Raw genomic sequence first — 25,736 nt, 5'->3', positions numbered from 1 at the left:
CTTTCCCTAAACGACCTCTATTGGTTTATTTGATTTTATTTCACTTTTTTTACTTTAAATAGCTTCCTTTTAACCCATAAAAATAAAAAAATAATAATAAAAATTCATAAAAGACACAAAAATTTAGAAAAATTTTCAAAGAAAATTCAAAAATTTTTAAGGCTTTGAAACTTATTTACATTTGAAAATTTTTGAAGAAAATCTAAGAAAGTTTCCAACATGTTTGGCAAAGGTTAGATCTGTTTCCCTACATTCAAGATTTTCAAAAATACATTCTAAAGTCATATCTTTAAAACTATGACTTTCATGATGTTGTCCAAAATTCTGTTGTATTCGAAAGAACATTGGAAAATCCCGAAAAATCAATGGTCTCGACCAAGACCTTAAACTGGTTTTCCCCCAAACTAGTCAACGTTTGACCGGTTCACCATTCCCGTACCGGTTCACCCTGGTTTTCTCCATTTCGTTTATATACTATTATTATATCCAGAAAATTCACAAAAATCACAAAATTTTCAGAAATTCCAAAAATATTTTCACATTTTGATTTCAACTGATTTTATTTGTGTTATTTGGAAAGTTCGAGAAAAATCACAAAAATCACAAAAATCATTTTCAAACTTAGGAAAAATCACAAAATTATCTTTTTAGGCACAAAAATTATTCCAATCCCGAACAAATTTCAAAAACCTCCTAGAATATTATTTTTGATACTAAAAAAAAAACCTATAGATTTCAAAACCCCTGGGAGCGTATCTTGTATCTTATCTTCGATTTTCCTTCCCGATGATTGCAAACAAGAACATTGACTCTTCGGAGTACTAGATTGCCCCAATTATGAGGGAATACCTATATAGTATTTTCATTCTTTCGTTTTTTGAAAGAGAGTAATCTTTAAAGACTTATTACATTTATTTCGGGATAATTCTTTATTAATCTGGTACCGTTCATAAGAATGGGCGTGTAGGGGGTGCTAATACCTTTCCCTCGCGTAACCGTACTCCCGAGCTCGACTCTGGTAACGCAGGCCGATTCTACCCTTAATGGGGTAGCAATTAAGTGTTCTAACCGCACTTCCAAAGGTTAGTGGCGACTCTACCACACATTGTTTTCCACAAAAATCACATTTTTTAAAATCACACATTTCCATCCATTCTTCCCAGTTTGCAAGCCGAACCCATTTTTAAAGTTGAGATTGGTTCTCTGGGCCGGGTCTGGGACGTCGCGACACTACAGACGGGTAGTTTCATTGTTTTGATCTAACAGAGTAGGCCAACCGCGGTTTAAATCCAGCCTTCGGGCCACACAACCCTGATCATGGGGGGAAGCATAACATCGTGAATATCCTCAGCGCAACCATGAGTTATAGACGACACATGGATGAGTTACAGTGGACACTCATGAACTAGAATGTGAAATGAATATGAAGAATGAAAGAGCATGAGTGTAATTACATAAATGATTAGGGCGAAGTAAAACTCTCCGCCTGAGGGTGTACTGAGTAAGGCGAGTGCCCTGATAGGTATCAATTGTAATCTCACCCGAGTTAATCATGCAAGGTTACAAACGATATTAGAGTAGAGGGGCGCTACATGTATGGGCGTGTAATCTCCCATATTCTCGAGAATTTCGCTAGTAAATATTGGTTGTAAAGGTGTGAGTATGAGAAATGGTTTCAAAGCTTATAAAATTATATTTTATATCTATATGATTATGAGTACATATCTGTATATTTTCTTTGATGATATAATCGCTTAAAATAAGTGTATTATGATATAACTAAACTCATGCGTCACACACTGTAAATAATTTATTCCGTCTTACTGAGAGGTGTCTCACCCCAATATTTAAACATTTCAAAAAATTGTGGCAGACGAGTAGATAAAGCTTCGAGATTGAGGAAGTTGATACCCTGATAGACATGGTGAGTGTTATGAGTTATGGATGTTTGATTCCCTTAAAATATTTTATTGATTTTTAGGAATGTGTTTAGACATGTGTATATATATATATGGATAGAACTCTAGTTGTATTCTGTATGGTTTGTAAAATATTGACTTCCGTTGTTAGGATTATTTGTATGAGAATGACTGTTTATCCAGTACCCATTTCGGGTCGGATTATGTTTGAAAAGATATTAGAGGTTGTGACGTGGCGGATGATTGATTGATTATTATTGATAAAGGTCAAAAAAAGAAAAAAAATTGATATAGAAGTAGGGCGTCACATGGTTTCTTTATTGATTTATTCATTTATTCGTACATTGGTAGGATCATATTTAAAAAAACAAAGCAGAGCTCCCAACCCGCTACATAATTAATGGGTGGCAATGGATGGACTGAAAGAAACACAAAGACTTATTCAAATGAAAAATACTCCTGTGACGTCATGAGGAGCCTATCAGCTGTATGCTCCTCTCTCTCTCTCTCTCTCTCTGCCAGTTGTGATTGAATAATATTGCTGATCTAGCATCGGAGATTATCCCCGGGAGAAACCCCAAACTTGCCGCAGTAATCTTGGTAGTAGCCGACTCGGGCGTCAACGGCACCGGAATTTCCATTGTTGCACTCGAGGCTATTAATGGCTCGTATGGTGGCCCCGAAGCCTTGGGTGACCCTGCCATGGACATTGTTCATCCAAAACCAGAGGGCGGCTTTGAACGACACCACCACGTCATTGGCCACCGTCTCGGGGGCGTTGAGGCCATCAAACTTGATGCTCTCTCCAGCAGGGCCGTAGTTGTAGTTCCACGACAGTTGCAATGGCCCCCGCCCGAAGTATGCCTTTCCAGGGACGCACGGGTACTGCGTGTTGCTCTCGTCGCAGTAGTCCTTTGAGGCTCCGTCTATCTCCTCTTTGTAGCAGAAGTCTGCATGCATGGATTTAAAATGATAACTATGTTCAACTATTTCATTTACATGCACATATATAGCTAGTAGTCATGAATATTTGTCAGAGGCTTTAAATTTTAATTAATATTACAAATATTAGATTTGGATTTAAAATTCTTCTTCTTTTAATTAATAAACATAATCATAGACGCACACATGCTTCTCTTAGTAGCCATGAATATTTGTCATGGGCTTTAATTAATATTACAAATATTAGATATGATTATATAAATGAGTTCGAAAAATCTTACGTCCCGTCTCGTGCGTGACATGTGCATAGAACGCCGCGATCTCCCGCTTAGAATCGTCGTCGGAGCCGAGCTTGCCGAAGTCGGGGTACGAGCCGGCGGCGTCGAGGAAGGCGGCACGTGTGTAGAAGTTCTTCCCCGCGCAGCCGCCGTCGGCTTGGCCGATGATGCCGTCGAAGAAGGCCTGCGTCACGACGTCCGGGACGGAAACGGAGCTGCTGCCGGCGAGGATTCCCGCGAGAATGAGAGTTGTCAGTACGAGGTTAGTCCTCATTGTAAGGCGTGGCATCATGGGTGGTAACGAAAAACTATGAAACTGAGGATTGGGAATTAGAAGGAAATGGGCTTTGTGTGGTGTAGTGGAGATGATTGAGGAAATTCGTGGAAATATTTATAGTGCAAATAGGTTCATAGGTGGAGTGTACTTGCCGCTTAATCACCACATGATAGATTACATGGCTATACTTTGAAGTTCAATATAATGCTTTGACCATCCATGGAAATTATTAAATTAATTTCCTTTTGATGTGACCATTGAACGAATCGAAATTTCGGTTTGACAGAAAATACGAACCCAAACAAAATCATTTAAAACGGGTACGAAATTTAGTTAATTGATTTTTAGATTAGTATCTAATAATTAATTAAAATTGAATTCAGTGTAATTTAATATTTTAAAGACACTAAAAATAATTTTCTTTTCTTTCATAATAATAAAAATGTAAATTTGAAATATTCAAAATAAAAATTTAAGCATGAATATAAAATTAATACTATTTTTTTAGTTTAAATTATTTAAATTTTATAAAATATTATATATAATTTGTATTTTACATATATATGTATAGCAAATTGCTTTAGTTTGGCTTGTTGGGGTTATTGAATGGGTTGAACCAAAACCAAACCAATAAAAATTCCAAACTGAAAAATGGTTAATCAATTTTCAATTCGATTTGGTTTGGCTTTGTAGTTTGAAATTTGATTTTTTGATTTTTCTCGCCCATCCTGACCTACTTGCTACTAGCGTTTTGTATTTTAAAATTTAATAGTCTTATGTGTGGTTTAATAGTAGGATTCAGTTCCTTACTAAGTAATCTATGAATGACTTAGTATTGGCTATGACAAGCATAGTTAATTCACCCCCGAATTTGGCAAGAAACCACTTATCACCCCAAGTTTCCGATCACCTTAAGCTCGTTACACGAGACTATCGATGGTGTGATATCATGTTGAAAAACATTCTATATATATATGGATATATGTATCTATATAGCACCCAACACACAAGGCTCTACACTGATCCTTAATTGAGTACCAAACCCTTTTAAGTGCATCTTAACAAAAAAAATTAGATCTTCCTAGAATACCAACGTGGGTCCGTCCGACTACACTAAATCTAAGGACCCTCCTCATAATTCATATTCGAGATTTCGAAAAACATGAAAGTCCCAAATTTTAACAAGAATATTCAAAATATATACAAATAATATCCACATATTCACACACACACACATGTATATATAAATATAAATGCACATAGTTGATCAAGTGTTCAAATAAATTTTTTTTTTCTTTCATCATTTTCCTTAGGTTTTATCGAGGGGCACTTGACTCTGGAAATTAGGCAAAGAAGGAAGATTAACTCGCTGAGTTGGAAGAGTCGTGGACGCTAGGGACTCCGAGTCAGGGCCGCCCTTTGGGTTGATTTGCCCGCACTCACCGCCACGGCGCCACTGACTTTGTGTCCATTCCACAGGACTAGGTCGGCTTAACCCTTCAATTACGCCGGATAACTACAATTATACTCACGTCTAGATCTGCGTGCCCGCAAGTAATTGTCAAATTTTTACTAGGAAAAAAAAGTTTACTTATTGGGAGAAAGATGGAATGACGAAGAATAATATATATTGAAATTTGAATGAAGTCATTTTAACTTATTATGTACTTTGGTATTGTTAGTACGTTTATTTACTATTTATTGATTAATTTTTAGACTATTCTTGAGTAAAAAAATTAGTAGTCTCAATATATTTACGAAAGTTGGGATCGAAAATTCAGTTTTACGAAGGGAATGTACTAGCACCCCTTACATACATGTTCTGTAAAAAGTATCTAATTAATTATGAATTATTCCTAAATTGAATCTAATAGTCTTTAATTAAACTCTAAATAATTTTAAATAAATAAATAAAATTTAAAATAAAAATGAAATTAAAATGCTATTTAGGAATGTCTAATAAAACCTCCAAACGAGAGGATCTTGTTAAATAAACTCCCCTCTCAGAGCTAATACAGGTGAGATCTGAAATACATTTATATATATATATATATATTTTTTTTTTTTTGAAACTATTTGGACGCACCCACACGAAAATAATAATAATAATAATAATAATAATAAAAATTTTGATCAAAAATGACTTTTAAAATATTCTTAGATTTTTGTAGAATTTTTTGAAAATTTCCCACAATTTTCTAAAATTTTCTAGGACTTTTTAAAAGATTTTCCTCATTTTTTGATATTTTATTTTCTAATTTTTAAAAATTCCAAGTCAAAATAACTCAATATAATTATCATCACTTCAAAAATATTGTTATCCAAAATTTCCTATTTTTCCTGATTTTTTAATGATTTTTTGCTATTTTTCTCTAATTTCTGAATTTTAAAACTAATTAAAATATAAAATAAAATAAATAAATAAAATAAAATGAAAAATTTTTGTTAAACCATCAATTCAATTAATTTGGACCGAATCAACCCGTTTAACCTAGTGAGTGCCACGTGTCCACCCATAGTGGTGACATGTGACATTTTTTATTTTATTTTTCATTTTTTTTCAAATTATTGTAGCAATGTGACGTCACCCTGACACGTGTCACTATTCGATTCCTTCCTTTTTTTATTTTTTTTGTAATTTTTTTAAGTAGGGTGACATCAACATGACATTCTTCTTCTTGATTTCTTTCTTTTCTTTTCTCATTTTTCTTCTTCTTCCCGATTTTTCTCCCTCTCTCTTCTTCTATTTAGTTTGTTCATCTTCTTCTCTTTCTCGGTTCTCTCTCTCTCTCTCTCTCTCTCTCTCTCTGAATATTTTGTTTTTCTTGCAAATCTGATCTACACGAAGTAACAGAGTTCTTTAATACCCTCAAATCCGTTCAAAAAATTTCAAGATAAATATCCCTTCTCCTTGCTTTTCATTTTTATTATCAAACAATTTTAATATGTGTTCTGAGTTTGAATTTAATCAGGTTCCATGTGAGTTGACTCACCCCAAACTTAGTGGGTTGGGCTTGGGTGAGTCAATCCACCGAGTTTATTCTGGGTTGACTCAGTGGGTGATTCTTTTTTTTGAAAAAAAGAATTGGGTCCTAGTTTTATAGAAAATGGGTTTGATTTAAAAAGTGTGCCTGGGCCTGTGAATTTTGAATATGAGCTATGGTTCTGAACGTTTGGGCTCAAGTCCACTATTGGGCCTGTATTGAAAATGTGGGCTTTGGTTTTGAACGTGTGGGCTCAGCCCACCCTTGGCTTGAAAAAAAATTTGGCCTTTTGATTTGGCCATCCAACTATTTGGGCATTGATTGCATTCTGGGCTTCGGCCTACTTGTAATGATCCCAAAGAAAAATATAAAATAAAATAAATACACACACACACACACACGTGTGTGTGTGTGTGTGTATATATATATATGTGTATATATATATATATATATATATATATATATATATATATATATATATTGAGAAGGAGACTTGTGAAGGACACATGTCCTCTCATTAATGTATTTTATCCTCTCACTAACGTATCTTATCCCTTCACTAATGTGTCCTATCTCCTTACCAATGTATCTTATCCTCTCACTAATGTATCTTATCCCCCCACTAATGTGTCATATTCCCTTACCAATTTGTCTTATCCCCTCATTGATATGCGTTATCACCTCATTTATGTGTCATATGAGAGGAGGGGTGTCATATGTAAAAAATTGCAAGAGGTAGAGAACGAGAAAAAGAAGAAGAGAAAGTGAGGGAGAACGAGAGGAAGAGAAGGAGAAAGAGAGAGAAAATAAGAGAGGTTAAAATTTTGAGGATTTGAATTTTTGGGTCCCGAGAAATTGTAGCGTAACTGGTTTTATATATATATAAAATCCAGAGACTCTAGCCACCATCGAGCCACTCCGGACACTATGGTGTGGCACCAAACCTGAGGGGTGAAATTCGCCCACCCATTGACAAAAGATATATTTATTAATTGATGTAAATATTGATATGATATCTATTAATTAATTTGGTATTATACATTATTGTAAGACTTACATCACTTTAATTTGTCCAAATATTGACATAATATTTTGTACATTGATATATTTTAGGGTCTTCTCCATTTCAAATTTTTAAGGAGCATGTTTGGTTCAAATTTACTATTTTTTTGAATGGAGAAAATGCACTTCAAAATTGTTGCAAAATTTTTAAGGCCTAGAGCAGATAAAATGGTAATTATAAATTATGCTCTTCGACTAAAAAAACGTAAATGTATTGAAAAAGGAAATCATTTTTGGAGTTTAGACATTGGTTGTCATGTCTTCACTCGAAAGCATAAGCCCAAAATGTCTACCAATGGATTAGTCTACTAAAACATAATTGAATCATTTGATTTTTTGATTTGACACAAACAAATGCTCATTCTCGCATTCAAAATTACACTAATTAATAATCAATCTAAATATCGTCTCACATCAATAAACCTTAAGAAATAGGATTTATGATGTTATTAATTTTTGTTTTTATATAGTTATTTTTCAATACACATCATACATTAAACATATTTAAAACAAAAAAAATCCTTGACAAATTAAGCTACATCATAAATTTTAAGAATTAATTGTCGAGTTCCCTTCTATCATGCATTACACATGCTGCGAGTTTCACCTCGCAAAAATAAAAAATCTACAATTGTCATCACTATCGTTTATTTGGTGGATTTCATGAACTCCAAGAATTTTTCTCTACCAATTGAGATTGCCCCCCGGCGAAACACCGAGTTAGTTACAGTACTCAATGTACTACCTCACTCAGGCATTAACAGCGACAATGTCGCCACCGTTGCACTCGAGCGTGCCATTGACTGCTCGAATCATCGCCCCGAAGCCTTGGCTGAGGACGGAATGAACGAAGTTCATCCAGTACCATAGCACAGTCTTGAACGACATGAGCGCATCGGTAGCAACAGTTTCTAGAGAGCTCAATCCTTCGAATTCGATGCTTTCTCCGGCTAGATCGTAATTGAAAGTCCAAGACAATTGAATGGGGCCTCGACTGTAGTAATTCTTGCCGGAGATACATGGATACTAAGTGTTGTTCTCGTCGCAATAGTCTCTTGTGCTACCATTTATCTCCTCTATATAATAAAAATCTACACAAACATACGTAATTTCATGTCATATGTATAATATGATGGAATTGAAAGTCTACCAAAGTTGCATAAATTGTCAAAAGGCTTGCAAATGGCATGCGCATATAATCAATAACTATCCCGATTTCATATGATCCCGTTTGGAATTCAGAAAATGTTAAAGAAAAGAAAGAAAAATATGAAGAAATTCATATTTTTATGTTTTGTTATAAAAAAAAAAACAAAAAGCAAAAAATATATCAAATTTATGAACAAAATTTTGATCTGACCAAATATGTATATCAAGAATATTTCGGAAAGAAATATAGAATGTGACCAACAATTTGGTCTAATGAACTGAATATCTCTAATGCCCATGAGGTTTAAATTATTGCTATAGAGATAAGTGATTGTGCAAGTAAATTGTTCTTACGTCCGGTTTCATGCGTAACCTGTCCGAAGAAAGCCACAACCTCGCGCTTAGAATCATTAACCGAACCGACCCGGCCACAACCTCACGCTACCGAACCCTTCCCCTCGCACCCTGCGTCGGCCTGCCCAATGATGCCATCGAAAAATTCTTACGTCACGATGTCGGCGACGGAGACGTCGTTGGTGGGGGCCGGAGCATAGCAAGGCCCCTCTTGACAGCCGGCGCCGCAGTACCGCCACCTGCTGCAGCACAGCCCCGAGGAGCAACTGCAGTTTTGGCCCACCACGGCGGCTGGAGCGGTACTGGCGAGGATTCCGGCAATGGTGATGGTCAGTAGGTGTTTTCGCACAGTGAGGGCTGCCATTTTTGTTGGCTAAAGGTTATAAGCAGCTGATGAGTTTGAGCAGAGAGAGAGAGAGAGAGAGAGAGAGATTTATAGTGTAGAGTGGAAATAGCTGTGGGGCTTTTATGGTTCGGTTTGAAGTTTGAACCTGAGCAAGTGGGAGAGAACGCGTTTGTGCATTGTTTGACTTTGACTTTGTCCATATAGTAGCTAAGATTCATGAACATATGATGATGTCAACTAAGCAAGCACCCTTCAAGATCCTCTAGAATTTAAATCATATTTTCATGAATCTAACAATATTATGCCGAAGAACCATTCCTCTACATAATTGTGACAATCAGAAAAAAATTTCAATATTTACCATTCAATTAGACAATCTTACAAGAATTTAACTACTATCAAGATGTAAAGAAAATACAACATTAGAGTACCATTCCTCTCCTCACAGTTGTGAAAACTCATAATCCATTTCTAACATAGAAAAAAATAATTTGTCTATGTCGAAGAACCTAAGGTGAGCTCTTTTTATAATTTACTCTCTCATGAACTTAAACACCCAATACTCAATTCCATCTCTCACATGCGTCCCATGGCTATGAAACCTCACCTCTTATATATATATATAGATATATATAGGCACTACTCCTGAGATTATGAGAGATCGGATTTGGATATGTGTAGCTTTGAGTAAAATGTAATATAAAATTATAACTAAAATTCAAAATCCATTTTTTCAAATGTAGCGTATATGTATATGATGTCCAACCATTCAATAAATGACTTATATATGTTTGAGATATATAACACCAGGCTGCAATTTCTTTCGACAACTTATATATATGAGTTATACAATCTTTCTATAAAAATGGTAATGATTGAAACAAAATTAAATGAAGAAGGTAAAAATAAGGAGGAGAAAGGTCTTAATCAAGAGTCATGCTCTTTTGGTTGTCTCACATAGAATGCGCATGCACACACACACACACACACACACGGAGGATTTGTCCAATCTTTTAGGGTTATTTTCTTAACGCCCCATTGGTGATGTGACCATTTTGATGTTTTGATTCCTATGCTAAGGAAATATTAATGTGTACATACACATATGTAAATATATGTATGTGTGTGTGTATATATATATATATATATATATATATATATATGATTAGTATCTATAATACGTAGAAAATTGGATTTATTTTACTAATTACAAGATTTCGTACACAAGGCACTGACACACTGACCAAGGGAACTGTGTAGTATTATTTTACTATTGAGGGCTTCTAAATTCCTATGTAGAGGAATTAATGTTCCTCTTAGCCATTGATTTATTCATTTATTCGTACATTGTTAGGATCATATCTCAAAAACAAACAACACAGAGTCCCCAACCCGCTACATAATTAATGGGTGGCAATGGATGGACTAAAAGTCACACACAAAGACTTAGAAAAGAAAAGAAAAGAAAAGATACGCCTGTGAGATGCGCATGGTGAGAAGAAATAGTTGAGGAGCCTGTCAGCTGTATGCTCCTCTCTCTCCCTCTCTCTCCGCCCGTTGTGATTGAATAATATTGCTGATCTAGCATCGGAGATTATCCCCGGGAGAAACCCCAAACTTGCCGCAGTAATCTTGGTAGTAGCCGACTCGGGCGTCAACGGCACCGGAATTTCCATTGTTGCACTCGAGGCTATTAATGGCTCGTATGGTGGCCCCGAAGCCTTGGGTGACCCTGCCATGGACATTGTTCATCCAAAACCAGAGGGCGGCTTTGAACGACACCACCACGTCATTGGCCACCGTCTCGGGGGCGTTGAGGCCATCAAACTTGATGCTCTCTCCAGCAGGGCCGTAGTTGTAGTTCCACGACAGTTGCAATGGCCCCCGCCCGAAGTATGCCTTTCCAGGGACGCACGGGTACTGCGTGTTGCTCTCGTCGCAGTAGTCCTTTGAGGCTCCGTCTATCTCCTCTTTGTAGCAGAAGTCTGCATGCATGGATTTAAAATGATGACTATGTTCAACTATTTCATTTACATGCATATATATAGCTAGTAGTCATGAACATTTGTCAGAGGCTTTAAATTTTAATTAATATTACAAATATTAGATATGGATTTAAAATTCTTCTTCTTTTAATTAATAAATATAATCATAGACGCACGCATGCTTCTCTTAGTAGTCATGAATATTTGTCATGGGCTTTAATTAATATTACAAATATTAGATATGATTATATAAATGAGTTCGAAAAATCTTACGTCCCGTCTCGTGCGTGACATGTGCATAGAACGCCGCGATCTCCCGCTTAGAATCGTCGTCGGAGCCGAGCTTGCCGAAGTCGGGGTACGAGCCGGCGGCGTCGAGGAAGGCGGCACGTGTGTAGAAGTTCTTCCCGGCGCAGCCGCCGTCGGCTTGGCCAATGATGCCGTCGAAGAAGGCCTGCGTCACGACGTCCGGGACGGAAACGGAGCTGCTGCCGGCGAGGATTCCCGCGAGAATGAGAGTTGTCAGTACGAGGTTAGTCCTCATTGTAAGGCGTGGCATCATGGGTGGTAACGAAAAACTATGAAACTGAGGATTGGGGAAGGAAATGGACTTGTATAGAGGAGTGGAGACGATCGAGGAAATTAGTGGAGATAATTTATAGGGCAAGAGGATCATAGAGGTAGAGTGTACTTGCTGCTTAATCACCACATGATAGATCATATGGCCTTGTTTTGACCATCAATGGAAACCAATTTCCTTTTGATTTTACCATTGACTTGAAGCGGGCACTAGGCAGTGGGAGATGGTTGGTCAAGGGAGTTATTATATCCCCAAACGATTAAATGAATCCAAACTTCTTTCTCATCTTAGATTGACCTGCCAGCTGGGTTGGTTTGGCTAATTCTTTTCTATTGAAAAGGAGTCACCTTCTTCTAGGCTCCACACGGCATCCGACCCGGCAGCATTCATGAGCCGCTCGTTCAACTGTCCCTCGGAGACAGATTTGATAAAACCAAATCATTTAAAACGTTTACAAAATTTTAGTAAATCGATTTTTAGATCAATAACGAATAATTAACCAAATCGAAACATTCAGGGTAAGTTAATATTTTAAAGTCAATAGAAGTAATTTTATTTTCTTTCATAATAATCATAATGTAAATTTGAAATATTCAAAATAAAAATTTGAGCATGAATATAAAATTAATACTTTTTTCTTTAATTTAAATTATTTTAATTTTATAAAATATTACATATAATATATATTTTATATGTATTTTTATTGTAGATCGCTTTGGTTTGGTTCATTGGGGTTATTGAATAATGGGTCGAACCAAAACCAAACCAATAAAAATTCCAAATCAAAACCAAACTGAAAAATGGTTAATCGATTTTTAGTTCGATTTGGTTTGGCTTTGCAATTTGAAATTTGATTTTTCTCGCCCATCTTGGATTCAATTTCTTACAAAATAATCTCTGAAAGACTTAGTACTGGCTATGACAAGCATGACCAATTCACTACCAAACTTGGCCAGAAACTAAGAGCCCACTGATCACCCCAAGTTTTTTATCATTAAAATAGTATTTATTTATTTTATTTATTTATTTACTTATAATGATTTCATGTTATAAGTATTCATATTAATATCATAATATTACGTGACAAATACATAGACGTGTAAAAATGGAATGCATTAACGTATACAAGTCAATGAGAGGCACACACCCTCTCAAGAAAATTTTATATTATGTACTTTAGAAGATTTAATGCCGTGAACCCGGTGGGGTCCAGGGTATGACTTTCTATAGATGTATTTAATATAAACAGTGGAAGTAATTTAAAATCTCAAATATTATACACCAGAATACTAAACAATCGTATTTACATGGGTATCTCCAATACAATATTTACATCATGTGAAATATAAAAACATCTTTAACTAGTATTATATAAACAATTTTTCTAAACTACATTCTCTAATCCCGCCTAAATGCTCGCTATGTTTGATTTCCAATACGTCCTAAAATATGAAATAATTATTGGAGTGAGACGACACTTAGTAAGTAAAGATTAGATTATTACCAGTGTGTGGCTAAGATAAATTTTATAGTTTAATTTATAATTTAATATAATATAATAATATTTTTTATAAAGATTTTTATTCTAATCATGTGTGTATAAATATATATATATATATATATATATATATATTTTTGGGATCATTTATGTGTCATAAATACCCACATTCAAATTAAAGGCAATTCTAGTACAATAGTTTGCAATTGGGTCCACCCATATGCTACATACTTTTCCTTGGTTTACATATCATAGATTTTTTCTAAGAAGTGATGATCAAACAAGTGGCTCAGATGATGACCTGACCTAAATAACGAGTAGAATTAAACAACCAATTAAGAATTTACTAAAGTAATCGCAATCAAACCATATAATTAGGATCTAAACATATCAAAGCATTGCTCTTCTTTAGTTGTGTGAGTAAAAGTGCTTGTGTGCATTTTATTATTAGTATATTCCAAATCTAATGTGAAGGAATCAATCTTTAGAAGCATTCTAAATTGTGTGTAGCTTAATGATCATGAGATTTAGTACTTCCACCACAACATTCGTGAATAGAAACGGAGTGGTTTGGTTGCCTTGGAGTTGTAGAAGAAGTTGTGAAAGCTCTTTAATCATTATATATAACGGAGTGCCAAAAAACCAATTCACCTTAAGCTTGTTTCACGAGGCTGTCGATATTGTGATATTACACAAGGTTCCACACTAATCCGTAATTGAGCACCAAGTCTTTTTAATTAAGTGCATCTGAGAAAAAAAATTAGATCTTAGAGTACCATCATGGGCCTCCTATCACGTCCTTCTATCCAACCAAATCATTTTAAATAATAGGGTCCATCATAATATATGTGGGCCCTATAATGTGAAATCCATGTCTAGAATGATTTAATTGGACGATAAAGCTTACTGAGAGGACCACGTTGGTCCTCCCACAGAACCTAATTCTGACGACCCACCTCGTAATTTATATTGAGATTTCGAAAAACATGAAAGTCTCAAACTTTCATGAAAATATTTAAAATATATAAAAATAATACCCACATATTCACACACACACACACACAAACATAATGAGATTTCCATGTGATCAACTGTTCAAATAATATATTTTTTTCTTTTATCATTTTCCGTTCTTAGTTTTTATCAGTTAATTAAATCCGTATCTACTCTGGAAATTAGGCAACACTGAGTTGGAAGAGTCGTGGACACTTGGGACTCCGAGTCAGGGCCGCCCTTTGGGTTGACTTGTCCGTACTCACCGCCACTGATTTGTACCCATTCTACACTGCCCTGATTTGTAATTGTCAAATTTTTATTGGGAAAAAATCAACTAATTATGATATTAAATTGTTTTTGTGACAGTTTTTTTTTTATGTTGGACATAATTTTTTATTGGGATATACCGTGGATGCTTTCTCTATCTCTCTTCCCTTGAGCACTAAAATTTTAGGTTTTTATCACGATCGAAAAATTATAATGGCATGCGTAAATCGGATCGAAAACGTCTGATTGAAAAATCTGTGAATTTACAAATTACATGAATCAAATGATTTGAGCGTTTTTAGTTGTACGGTATAATATATTTCATCATCATCATATATATATATATATATATATATATATGTATTATTATATATGGGCGTTCTAAATTTAAGGTCTACAGACTAATATTGTTCAACCAAATATTTTTCTTTAAGATAACATTTGATTCAAAACTTGAAATGCAGTTGGAATTAAAAAAAAAAAAAAATAGAATGATAATGTTTTATTAATGATCATTAAAATTATCACTAAAGCTCACAAATAATATTAGTTGTGACTAAAAATATTATTTAGTGGCTAATAATTTTATTGGTTACAAATACCTTTTGTGCATGCCATTTACTAGATTAGGATGTAACATTTTAGCACATACTAAGTCAATTTAATTTATCTCCTATAAAATAAACTTATGTACGTAATTTAATATAAAATAATAATATCATAAATCACTAAGTATATTATAGTATTATTAATTGTATTCAATTTTATAGTGAATGATAATTGAAAATATCTGCATTGTGTTTTCATTTTCTTACTCCTCTTATTGTCATGTCGCATAGGTCAATTTAGCCTCTCATCCCCAACTTGCTTCCTTCTCAAATCCGATAATTAATTTTGTACCTCAAACTTACTTTTCAACTTATTGTTCTACTTTTTGGTTTTTTCAAATCTTTTTCAAGAGATTGAGATTGTGATATTTTATTTAGTGATTTGATGTATGTTTCATTTTCTTTTTCATTTTTATTAATAATCAAACATTAAAAAAAAAAAAAAAAGGTAAATTCTTTTGTGTTTTCCATTCCTTTCCTAACATTTTTCAAAGCCTAAATGGGACCTAAATTATATCAAAAAAGAGTTATTCGGGAAGGAAATTTTGATTAATTAAAATACTTTATAATTTTTTCAAATTTTGTAAACCCTCTTTTTAGATATCCAAAAACAAAAAGTTAATTAAAAAGAATTTTAAGTATTTTTTAAACATAAAATATCTCATTAAATTAATTTTAATCTGTTAATGTTCGTTTATTAAACTTGAACTACAAAATGAGGCATAGTTTTATCTTTCATTTCATATCCCTTATGGACCGACCTCTTACTAAATCCAAATTTAAGACTTCCCAAATTTCACATATCTATTCATTGTTACTATTTTAGATCAAATCAACCCAGCCCCTCCAGTCAAGTCTACTCAATATCATATTTGGGCCCAGCCCGAACTCAGCCCATGTACTCATCTAAAAGGAAATTGTGGACCATCCAAGTTTCAATATATTTTTAAAAATAAAAATTAAAAATACTAAAAATCGAGACTTTAATATCGAACCTTAAAATGAGAAAATGAATTACCTCTTGCGTCTAACTACTCTTAATCGAAGAAAAGAGATTATATATAAAATTCGTGGACTTCAGCCACCATCGCGCCACTTTGGATATCATGGTACGACACCAAACCCAGAGGGGATGAAAGCTGCCCACCCATTGATAAAAGATATATTTATTAATTGATCTAAATATTGATATAATATCTATTAATTTTTTGTGCTACCTTTTTTTTTTTTCAACTCTCTGTGACAGTCTCCATTATCATGGTTTGGTTTCCTTCTTGTGTGATTTGTGACAGTCACAATCTGGATCACACATCATAGGGTCGACATCCCAGATAAAGTGGCCATTAATCTTGTCAGTATAGATGCGAGATCCATTTGGATTGATACTGTGAATGGGAATGTTATCTTCAAAAGTAACATGCTTTATCATCAAGGATTGAAAACAACAGGGAAGGAAATGAAGGTGTTTTTAAAATAATATATGATACACATTAATCATATTATTAACTTTATAATCAAATTAAACAATGACATATACTTAATTAATACACTTTTTTTTTTTTCAAAAAAATGACTTATATGTGAGTATTTTATATGATTCGACTTTAAAACCATATATATAAGATAACGACAAAAACGCTTAATAATGTTGTACCCCATTTTATCCAGGACCTAATAATACTTTTTTTTTTTTTTATTTCATACAAATACAATGGAGAATACAAAAGAATTCATTGAATACAACAGAAAATAAAAAAATTTCAGAATACAACAGAAAATATAAAAAATACAGGGAAATATAGTGATACAAAAAGAAAAAAAAAATACACAAAAAATATGCAAGAATATTCGATTGCCTTTGCTGACATCTGCACACACGCACAAAGAGAAGACGTTAGGGAAAAATCAGCAATAAAATAGAGGAGATTTATTTCCTAAAATCATTTGATCCTCAATAAAATGGAAGGGATTTGTTTCTCGAAATTGAATGATTTACAATAAAAAAGGATGATTTGTTCCCTAATTCAATTGATTTGCTAGACGCCTACATGGAAGGAAGTCGACAAGAGAAATCCGATTTCAATGAAGCTAAAACTAGGATGGAAATTTTCTATAAAAAGGCAAGCACGAGCATGGAAAGACAGGTAATTAATAAGGAAATAGGTCGTTGGAAAGGGTTGATCTACTGCCTAAATGGTTTGATTTGATTTGTAATGACGACCGAGATCCTAACCCTATAAATAGAGGCTTCTAGAAGAGGAATAGACACAGAGAACAATTTAGAGGCCATACACATAGACATTCGGTGCCTTTCAAAGAGATACACACATATTGAGAGAGTATAGTGAGGAACATTAATTGGGATTTCTGATCAAGAGAGGGGCAGAATGAGTCCTTCCTGAGCAAACTAAGGGTTTGAATTGTTGAAGAACTAAATAACGGAGGACCTACATTATAGAAGAAGAGACTGAGACTAACGAGAAGCAACTTGAGGACTAACTTTGGACAAGAAGAACAAAGGAGTTGGAGGTTGGAGGTTAGAATCATTTTCATATCTGTGTTATCTTGTGTTTGTAGCATGTTGTCATTAATGAAAAAAAAAAAATTTGTTCTACGGTTGACCGAGCAAGCCTACTCGTTAACTCAAGGATCAGAGCCCATTCGTGACCCACGGACCCCGGGAACCAAGTCCAATTTGGACCTAGCTTAATCAGCCATTGAGTTTAAAGCCTTGGCCTAGAACCTGTTTTGAAACCAAACCCAAACCCATTTTTTAAAGCCCCGGCCCAAGCCCAAAGCCCAATTTTGAAAGCCCAAAGTCCATATTCATTTTAAAAGCCCCAGCCCAAAGTCCATTTTGAAAGCCCATTTTTAAAAAAGCCTCGTTTTAGAAGAGCCTAGAGTCATTTTAAAAGCCCCAGCCCAAAGCCCATTTTTGAATGTCCCCGCCCAAAGCCCATTTTTGAAAGTCTATTTTTAAAAGCCCTGCTTTAAAGGAGAATAGAGTAATTTTCAAAAGAACCCATTTTTTAACAATTCAGTACAAAAAAATCCATTTTTTAAAGCCTCGATCCACACCCTATTGTAAAAGCCCAAAACCATTTTAAAAAATGAGCCTCTGGGTCTAGCCCAGTTAATCGCCCCATTCCCAGAAACCAATTGGACTTCAGCCCCATCATGGGCCAAACCCACCCACTTGGGCTTAACCTAACCTAACCCAGCCCAAGTCCTAACGAGCTCCACCACAAGCCCACTTGGGCTTAACCTAACCTAAACCAATCCAAGTCCTAACCAGACCTAAACCTGATCCTAACCATGAACCTAACCCTACCCTTGGTTTGACCCAACCCAAGTCAAGCTCGGGAAGCCTGTTTGGCTCCCAAAAAAAATGCCTAGAACACACTAGAAAGATCTAGAGAAACAAAGGAAATAAATGGTAGTAAACAAAAACCTGAAGGAACCTAAGAGAATAATATGGGAAGATAAATAAAAAGGGCAACAAAAAAGAATAGTACTTATCTCTTCAAAATATCCTAGTATGAGCTCTTTTGCCAACCTTTCTCCAAATTAAACGTGCAAAAACCAAAAAAGAAGAGTTAAGAACGTTGAGGGAATAGAGAATATAACTGAAACAAAAGAAAAGAGAAAAGAGAGAGTGCATAGAGAAATCAAGAGAAAATAGGAGAGAGAGAGAGAGAGAGAGAGTTATGAAGTCATAGATCGTAGAAAGAGAGAAAAAGAGAATGGAGAGAATAACCAAGAGAAGAGAGAGAGAGAGAGGGAGAGAGAGAGAGAATTCGCAGAGAAGGGAAGAAGAGAGAAGTGAGGAGAGAGAAAGAGAACGGGGAAAAGGGGAAGAAAGAAAAAAAAATGGTTTCGATACTTAGGGTTAGTGGGACACGTGTCACCACACGAGTGGTGACATGTATCACAATCTTGTATCCAAGTATTTTGGGGCAACATAGAGCAATCCTAACTGTCCGATTTCTGTTTCTTTGGACGAATAGATTGCTGCCACATCAGCGATCTTAGTCAAAATTTCAGAACCAAGCAGGAGGTGACATGTGGTAGGTGACATCATGCTAATGTCACCTTGTTATAGTAAATTCAAAACAAAAAAAAAAAAGGAGAAAGAACCAAGGGCTGACATGTGGCAGGTGACGTCACGCTGCCATCACCATGCTATTGTAAATTCAAAGAAAAAAAAAAGAAAAAAAAATCGAGGGTTGGCACGTGGCAAATGACGTCACATTACTACAGTAAATTTAAAAAAAAAAAAAAAAAAAAAACAACAACATGTCCCCACTATGGGTGAATACATGGCTCAACAAGACAACTAGACTAAGCCTAGTCCAGATCAATTCAAACCGATCTAATTTCTTTTTTGGAAACATTTTATTCTTTATTTATTTTAATTTTAATTTAAATTGGATTTTTAATTTTAAAAATGGATAAAAATTAGAAAAAAAAAAAACTTAGGAAAAGTCGGGAAAACTTAGGAAAAAAATCTTTGGAAGTTAGAAAAAAAATATATTTGAGCTATTTCAAGTCAAAATAAAGGAAAAAAGGTCTTTAAAAATCCCAAAAATTTTTATAAAAATACTGAAAAATGCAAGAAATTTTTTCTAAATTTTGAACAAATCTAGGGATATTTTTAAAGACTCTTTTAATCAAAATTTCATAAGTAAAGAAGTATTCCATACCTCACTTGTATTAACTCTGAAGGGTGTTTATCTAACAACATTCCCTCATTTATAGGTTTTATTAGACATTCCTAAATCATACTTTAATTTTCATTCCCCTTTTAAACTCTTATTTATTTGTTTCTTCATTTTATTTTAAAAGGAGTTAAATAAAAAACCATTAAATTTAATTTAGGGATAATTCATAAGTAATTAGGTACCGTTCGTAGAACGAGTGTATAGAGAGTGTTGATACCTTCTCCTCGCATAACTGAACTCTTAATCCCATCGCTAGTAGAAACAGACCAAGACTACTAATTCTTCAATGAGTAGTAATTAGGTATTCTAACTACACCTAAATAAAATAATATGTTAGTGAATAGTGACTACTCCATCAAATTTCTATTATCCCCTCGCCCATCCCAAGGCACCTTCGCCTCCGGGCACGTCGCGACAAACACAATTTTTCTTAAAATTTTGCCAAGTTGATGTCAAATTTTTCTTTTTCTTTTTTTCTTAAAAACAAAATCATTTTTTGGACATTGGTTATCATCTCCTCACTCGAAAGCACAAGCCTACCAATGGATTAGTCTACTAAAATATAATTGAATCATTTTATTTGATGATTTAAGACAAACAAATGCTCTCTCTTGCATTTAATATTATACTAATCAATAATAGACTTAGATATTGTCACACATCAATAAACCTTGAGAAATAGGGTTCTCCATATTATTAATTCATGTTTTTATATAGTTATTTTTCGATACACATCATACATTAACATATTTAAAACAAACAAATCCTTGACAAATTAAGCTACATCATAAATTTTAAGAATTAATTGTCGAGTTCCCTTCTATCATGCATTACACATGCTGCGAGTTTCACCTCACAAAAATCTGAAACCTACAATTGTCATCACTATTGTTTATTTGGTGAATCTCATGAACTCCAAGAATTTTTCTCTAGCAAGTGAGATTGCCCCCCGGAGAAACACCGAGTTGGTTACAGTACTCAGTGTAGTACCTCACTCGGGCATTAACGGCAACAGTGTTGCCACCATTGCACTCGAGCGCACCGTTGATTGCTCGAGTCGTTGCCCCGAAGCCTTGGCTGAGGACGGAGTGAACGAAGTTCATCCAGTACCATAGCGCAGTCTTGAACGACACGAGTGCGTCGGTAGCAACAGTTTCTGGAGAGCCCAATCCGTCAAATCCAATGCTTTCTCCGGCTGGACCGTAATTGAAATTCCAGGACAATTGAATGGGGCCTCGACCGTAGTAATTCTTGCCAGAGACACATGGATACTGAGTGTTGTTCTCGTCGCAATAGTCTCTTGTGCTGCCATTTATCTCTTCTATGTAACAAAAATCTACACAAGCATACGTAATTTCATGTCATATGTATAATATGATGGAATTGAAAGTCTACCAAAGTTGCATAAATTTTTAAAAGGCTTGCAAATGGCATGCGCGTATAATCAATAACTATCCCGATTTCATATGATCCCGTTTGGAATTCAGAAAATGTTAAAGAAAAGAAAAAAAAAAGAAGAGAAAATTCATATTTTCATGTTTTGTTGTAAAAAAAAAAAAGAAAAAAAACATAAAAAATATATCAAATTCATAAACAAAATTTTGATCCAAACATACCATATATGAATATAGAAAATATTCTACTCGGAAAAAAACATAGGATGGGACCCACAATTTGCTAAATGAACTGAATATCTCTAATGCTCTTAAGGTTTAAATTATTGTCATAGAGATAAGTGATTGTGCAAGTAAATTGTTCTTACGTCCGGTTTCATGCGTAACCTGTCCGAAGAAAGCCGCAACCTCGCGCTTGGAATCATTAACCGAACCTACCCGGCCGAACCGGGGGTACGAGTCGAGAGCCTCGAGAAATTTTGCTCGGGTGTAGAAACCCTTCCCCTCGCACCCTGCGTCGGCCTGCCCAATGATGCCATCGAAAAATTCTTGCGTCACGATGTCGGCGACGGAGACGTCGTTGGTGGGGGCCGAAGCATAGCAAGGCCCCTCTTGGCAGCCGGCGCCGCAGTAGTCGTCGCCGCTGCCGCAGTACCCCCACCTGCTGCAGCACAGCCCCGAGGAGCAACTGCAGTTTTGGCCCACCACGGCGGCTGGAGCGGTACAGGCCAGGATTCCGGCAACGATGATGGTCAGTAGGTGTTTTCTCACAGTGAGGGCTGCCATTTTTGTTGGCTAAAGGTTATAAGCAGTTGATGAGTTTGAGCAGAGAGAGAGATCGGAGAGATTTATAGTGTAGAGCTGTGGGGCTTTTATGGTTTGGTTTGAAGTTTGAACCTGAGCAAGTGGGAGAGAACGCGTCTGTGCATGGTTTGACTTTGACTTCATCCATATAGTAGTTAAGATTCATGAACATATGATAATGTCAACTAAGCAAGCACCCTTCAAGATCCTCTAGAATTTAAATCATATTTTCTCTCAAAAGAATATTCTGATTAAGGATTCTACGTTATGTTCGAGCCTCGTAAAATTAGTAATTAGTCATTATATATAAATAAGGGAAAGTTTTCTCTATGAATAGAAATAGTACAAAATGTATTTGTCCTTCCAAAAACATAATGTATTCATTTTTTTTTTTGCTCCATACTAAACATAATAATCAAATATATCTAAAAGAAAGATAACTATTGGATCTCCATCTGAAGCCACAAGCACGAGTTTTTCCTCTTTTTTTCTATTTTTTTTTAAATCTTTTGAATGCCCACGTTGAGGCAATCCTACATAACTAGAGAGAGCCTTCTTCTCTTATTGCATACCATTTCTGATCCGTCACATACTTTAAACTTAAAATCTTTAATTGATTTCTCTTAAAATACCTTCGAGTATTGCACTTATGTAGTTTGTGAATTAAAATGATTTTGTTCGTGAAAATATTGTATGTTACTTGTTTTTTTCACCAATTTTTTTTTTAAAAAAATGATTAATTACTGGTAATTAACTGCATGTTTTAAAATACGTCCAATGGATACTATTCAAAATACTTGTGAAAAATATGAACTTCTCAAGTAAAATATAATATTCCATTGAACTTATTAGAATTGAGAAATTTTCATTAATGGGGAGCCCTGAAACTTTGTTAAAAATATCTCTTTTCCCATAATATGTTGCAAATTTGAAAAACTTATAATAAGGACAGCCAAAAATTCTTGGATGCTCAATCATTTACTTGAATTTTTTTTTTCCAAATTTAACAATGTATATATACAATACAATTTAAATTGCATTGATGAGTGTCATTATAAATTAACACAATTCAAATTTAAAGTACAAAATCTATATCCTTAACTCTATTAGTTATAAAAGTGGTAGGAAACTTTAAACTTTTGTAATTAAAATGTCAAAGTTCGAGTTTCAGAGGTTATGACTTTCTATTTGAGATAATACCTTCATATTTAAGTAGAAAAGTGTAGAAAAATAAACTGATTAGCTCGATTGATTAGTCAAGTGTCCATAGGATCTTGAAACCATCGTTGTAAAAAATTACATATGGAAGTGGAAAAAAAAAAATTGAAACTTGGTCAAAAATTAGTAGCCAAACAGCATACATGTCGAGATTATATTAAGGGAAATGTCTGATACTTTGTGAAAAATATAACTCTTTTTCCACAGTAAATTCCAAAAAAATTATAATAAGATCAACCTAAAATTTTTGAATGACAGCTTGATTATATTACTTGAAAATTTGTCTAGATTTAAAGAAACTACAATTAGAACATAATACAAATTATATTGTATTGATAAATTTAATTTTAAATTTATTCAAATTTAAAATATATCTGACTATTAATTTTGAAAGTGACCAAAAGAAAAATAGAACCTTGGTCAAAAATTAGCAGCAGAGCCAGCATACATATTGATATTGAAAGTCAACTTGTCACTTTTATCAATTAATAGCTAATAGGTATGCCAGCTAGAAAAGTTGGCAAACTTTAATATCTCATTTGAAACTTGAAAAATATGGAAACAAAATATTTATATTTGATTATTAAAAAAAATTTAAAAATAAATTGAAGAACAAAATATTTATTTGACATAATTGACCTGTATTTATCAATCATATTTAAGCAAATTTTAATTCTTATTATTTTTATAAAGAAAAAATATTATAAAATAAGTTTATTTTGCTTGAATGAGATCCTTGATTTGAGCATAAGGCCTTGTTTCATTGGTGCAAATCTTTGATTTTGAATTAATTATCCCCAGATTTGAATAAACCTCCCATGCCATTTTCCCTATCCACGGCTTTGCCGCATCGGGGTAGGTTAGATTCATTTCTATGAAGCTAGTAACTTGATTTGCAAATTAGAATACACCCTTTTTGAACTTTTCACCGTTCCATCCATCGATTTTTTATTATACGCTTTTCATCTTCTCCTATTTATTTATCATATTTTTCATTAAAATTTATGAGCAGCAAAACCCCACCTAGATCTCATTAATCAATCTGTCAAACAAGTTTTAACTTTATTTTACATTTTCAAAATAAATTTCTTATTTATTTATTGAAAAAAAAAAAAAAACCTCAACCTATGACATTAGCATGATGAAGGCTGCTTGAACCCCTTTCGTTTTATTTACAAAATGAGGAAGGAGTAGGCAATAGATTGAATGAGTAAACTAATCTAATTGCTACAACAAGAAGCAGCTTTTTAGGACCGGGTCTCAAGGGGGAAACCAAACCAATACCATTTAATGCTCAAGAGATGTGTGGATCATATGAGCAAATTGAGAGTCAATTCATAATCCTGTCTCCTTCATTGCCCTTTATTCGCCGCCCTTTAATCCTTTAGTCGGCACCCCATGCATCTTTCAAATAGGGGTAGGGGGTCTAAATGTATAATATGAAATAAAATAAAATACAATACATTAAACTAAAAATGACCCGTCAATAATCACAGCATGACCAGTCAATATGTTTAGGTTAACCTAGTTTGGTGTCATAATGGCTATACTTCTGAAGCCTTTGGTATAGAAACTATACCTTGTATTTGCATTTTTCCGAATTTTCTTGTTTGGATCCGTGTGTTAGAGCTCTGTAATGTCTCACACTGGGAGTTCATTCGAGCCGAATTGATGCAGCAGGTGGGATTACTCGAGCTCGACTTTGAATTGAACATCTTTTAGAATTGACCAACTGATGACATATTCTCCTGATTGGTTTTTTCGTCCTCATATCCCGATGCCTTTCCAGTTCTGCCGATTGAAAATGGCTGTGGTGAGGAACTATTGCCATGCATCTCAAGGCCATGATAAGAACGAGTGGCGAAAAACTCTGCCCCAGATTTAGCCGTTAGGGATCGAGGGTACTTGTCATTCACTTGCAAAGCCTTTTCTGTTGCATGTGCTAAAGCAAGAGCTACCTCCCCGTCTTCCTTGCCATTCTCTGGTTACGCAACAAATTTAAATGAAAACGGTTAACACTGCATAAAAATCTTATCCAACAGATGCATCAATGCACCACAAGCCAAGTTTGAATGCAAGGCTTATGCAGCAATTGCTTACTTGAGGGAAGGTTCACTTAAATTACAAATGCAAAAGAATGAAATACATAGCTAAACGATATCACATTCTATTGAAGTACGTGCATCTAAATGTGTAATCCATAGTAGAAAATTTAAATATAGAAATCAATACAATCTATTTCATAATTATCTGTTTGTTTAAATGCATTTTTTTATGACCCATGTGATTTTGCTTGCCAAAATACCATAATTAGTAGTATTTACAATGACAAGTGTTCATTTGAAATTTACCAC

At 34.5% G+C, this 25,736-nt stretch overlaps 4 protein-coding genes across 7 annotated transcripts in view; all 4 read right to left on the bottom strand.

The window, feature by feature from the left end:
* Positions 1–2,204: 2,204 nt before the first annotated feature.
* Positions 2,205–3,537, bottom strand: LOC131150929 (endochitinase EP3-like). The gene is made up of 2 exons (XM_058102012.1): positions 3,143–3,537; positions 2,205–2,869 (listed from the first exon to the last, which is right to left on the bottom strand). The coding sequence occupies exons 1-2, from the start codon at positions 3,429–3,431 to the stop codon at positions 2,466–2,468; spliced, it is 693 nt and encodes a 230-aa protein (XP_057957995.1). The 5' UTR covers positions 3,432–3,537; the 3' UTR covers positions 2,205–2,465.
* Positions 3,538–10,551: 7,014 nt separating this feature from the next.
* Positions 10,552–12,181, bottom strand: LOC131150928 (endochitinase EP3-like). Its single transcript, XM_058102011.1, has 2 exons — positions 11,570–12,181; positions 10,552–11,296 (listed from the first exon to the last, which is right to left on the bottom strand). Exons 1-2 carry the CDS (start codon positions 12,015–12,017, stop codon positions 10,893–10,895), a joined length of 852 nt encoding a protein of 283 aa, XP_057957994.1. The 5' UTR covers positions 12,018–12,181; the 3' UTR covers positions 10,552–10,892.
* An 8,452-nt stretch (positions 12,182–20,633) lies between these two features.
* Positions 20,634–22,224, bottom strand: LOC131150927 (endochitinase EP3-like). Its single transcript, XM_058102010.1, has 2 exons — positions 21,729–22,224; positions 20,634–21,302 (listed from the first exon to the last, which is right to left on the bottom strand). Exons 1-2 carry the CDS (start codon positions 22,144–22,146, stop codon positions 20,896–20,898), a joined length of 825 nt encoding a protein of 274 aa, XP_057957993.1. The 5' UTR covers positions 22,147–22,224; the 3' UTR covers positions 20,634–20,895.
* A 2,420-nt stretch (positions 22,225–24,644) lies between these two features.
* The window catches only part of LOC131150926 (uncharacterized), a 37,159-nt gene continuing 36,067 nt past the window's right edge, over positions 24,645–25,736 (bottom strand). For all 4 annotated transcript variants that reach the window (XM_058102008.1, XM_058102006.1, XM_058102009.1 and 1 more), the window contains one exon: positions 24,645–25,363. In XM_058102008.1, the coding sequence (XP_057957991.1) occupies positions 25,101–25,363 (263 nt within the window). In that variant the 3' untranslated portion in view covers positions 24,645–25,100. The remainder of the gene's footprint in view (positions 25,364–25,736) is intronic.

This window comes from Malania oleifera, chromosome 3, assembly GCF_029873635.1.
Source record: "Malania oleifera isolate guangnan ecotype guangnan chromosome 3, ASM2987363v1, whole genome shotgun sequence".
Classification (NCBI taxonomy): Eukaryota; Viridiplantae; Streptophyta; class Magnoliopsida; order Santalales; family Ximeniaceae; genus Malania; species Malania oleifera.
The sequence above is the reverse complement of the archived record's forward strand: the minus strand, read 5'-3'. Positions and strand labels throughout refer to the sequence as shown.

Bases quoted from the DNA above. Each gene is read 5' to 3' on its own strand.
- LOC131150927 (XM_058102010.1), bottom strand. From the start codon at position 22,146: ATGGCAGCCCTCACTGTGAGAAAACACCTACTGACCATCATCGTTGCC. The intron at 21,303-21,728 runs GTAAGAACAATT...ATGCTTGTGTAG, and splicing joins GGTTACGCATGAAACCGGAC to ATTTTTGTTACATAGAAGAG.
- LOC131150928 (XM_058102011.1), bottom strand. From the start codon at position 12,017: ATGATCTATCATGTGGTGATTAAGCAGCAAGTACACTCTACCTCTATG. The intron at 11,297-11,569 runs GTAAGATTTTTC...CCATGCATGCAG, and splicing joins TGTCACGCACGAGACGGGAC to ACTTCTGCTACAAAGAGGAG.
- LOC131150929 (XM_058102012.1), bottom strand. From the start codon at position 3,431: ATGATGCCACGCCTTACAATGAGGACTAACCTCGTACTGACAACTCTC. The intron at 2,870-3,142 runs GTAAGATTTTTC...CCATGCATGCAG, and splicing joins TGTCACGCACGAGACGGGAC to ACTTCTGCTACAAAGAGGAG.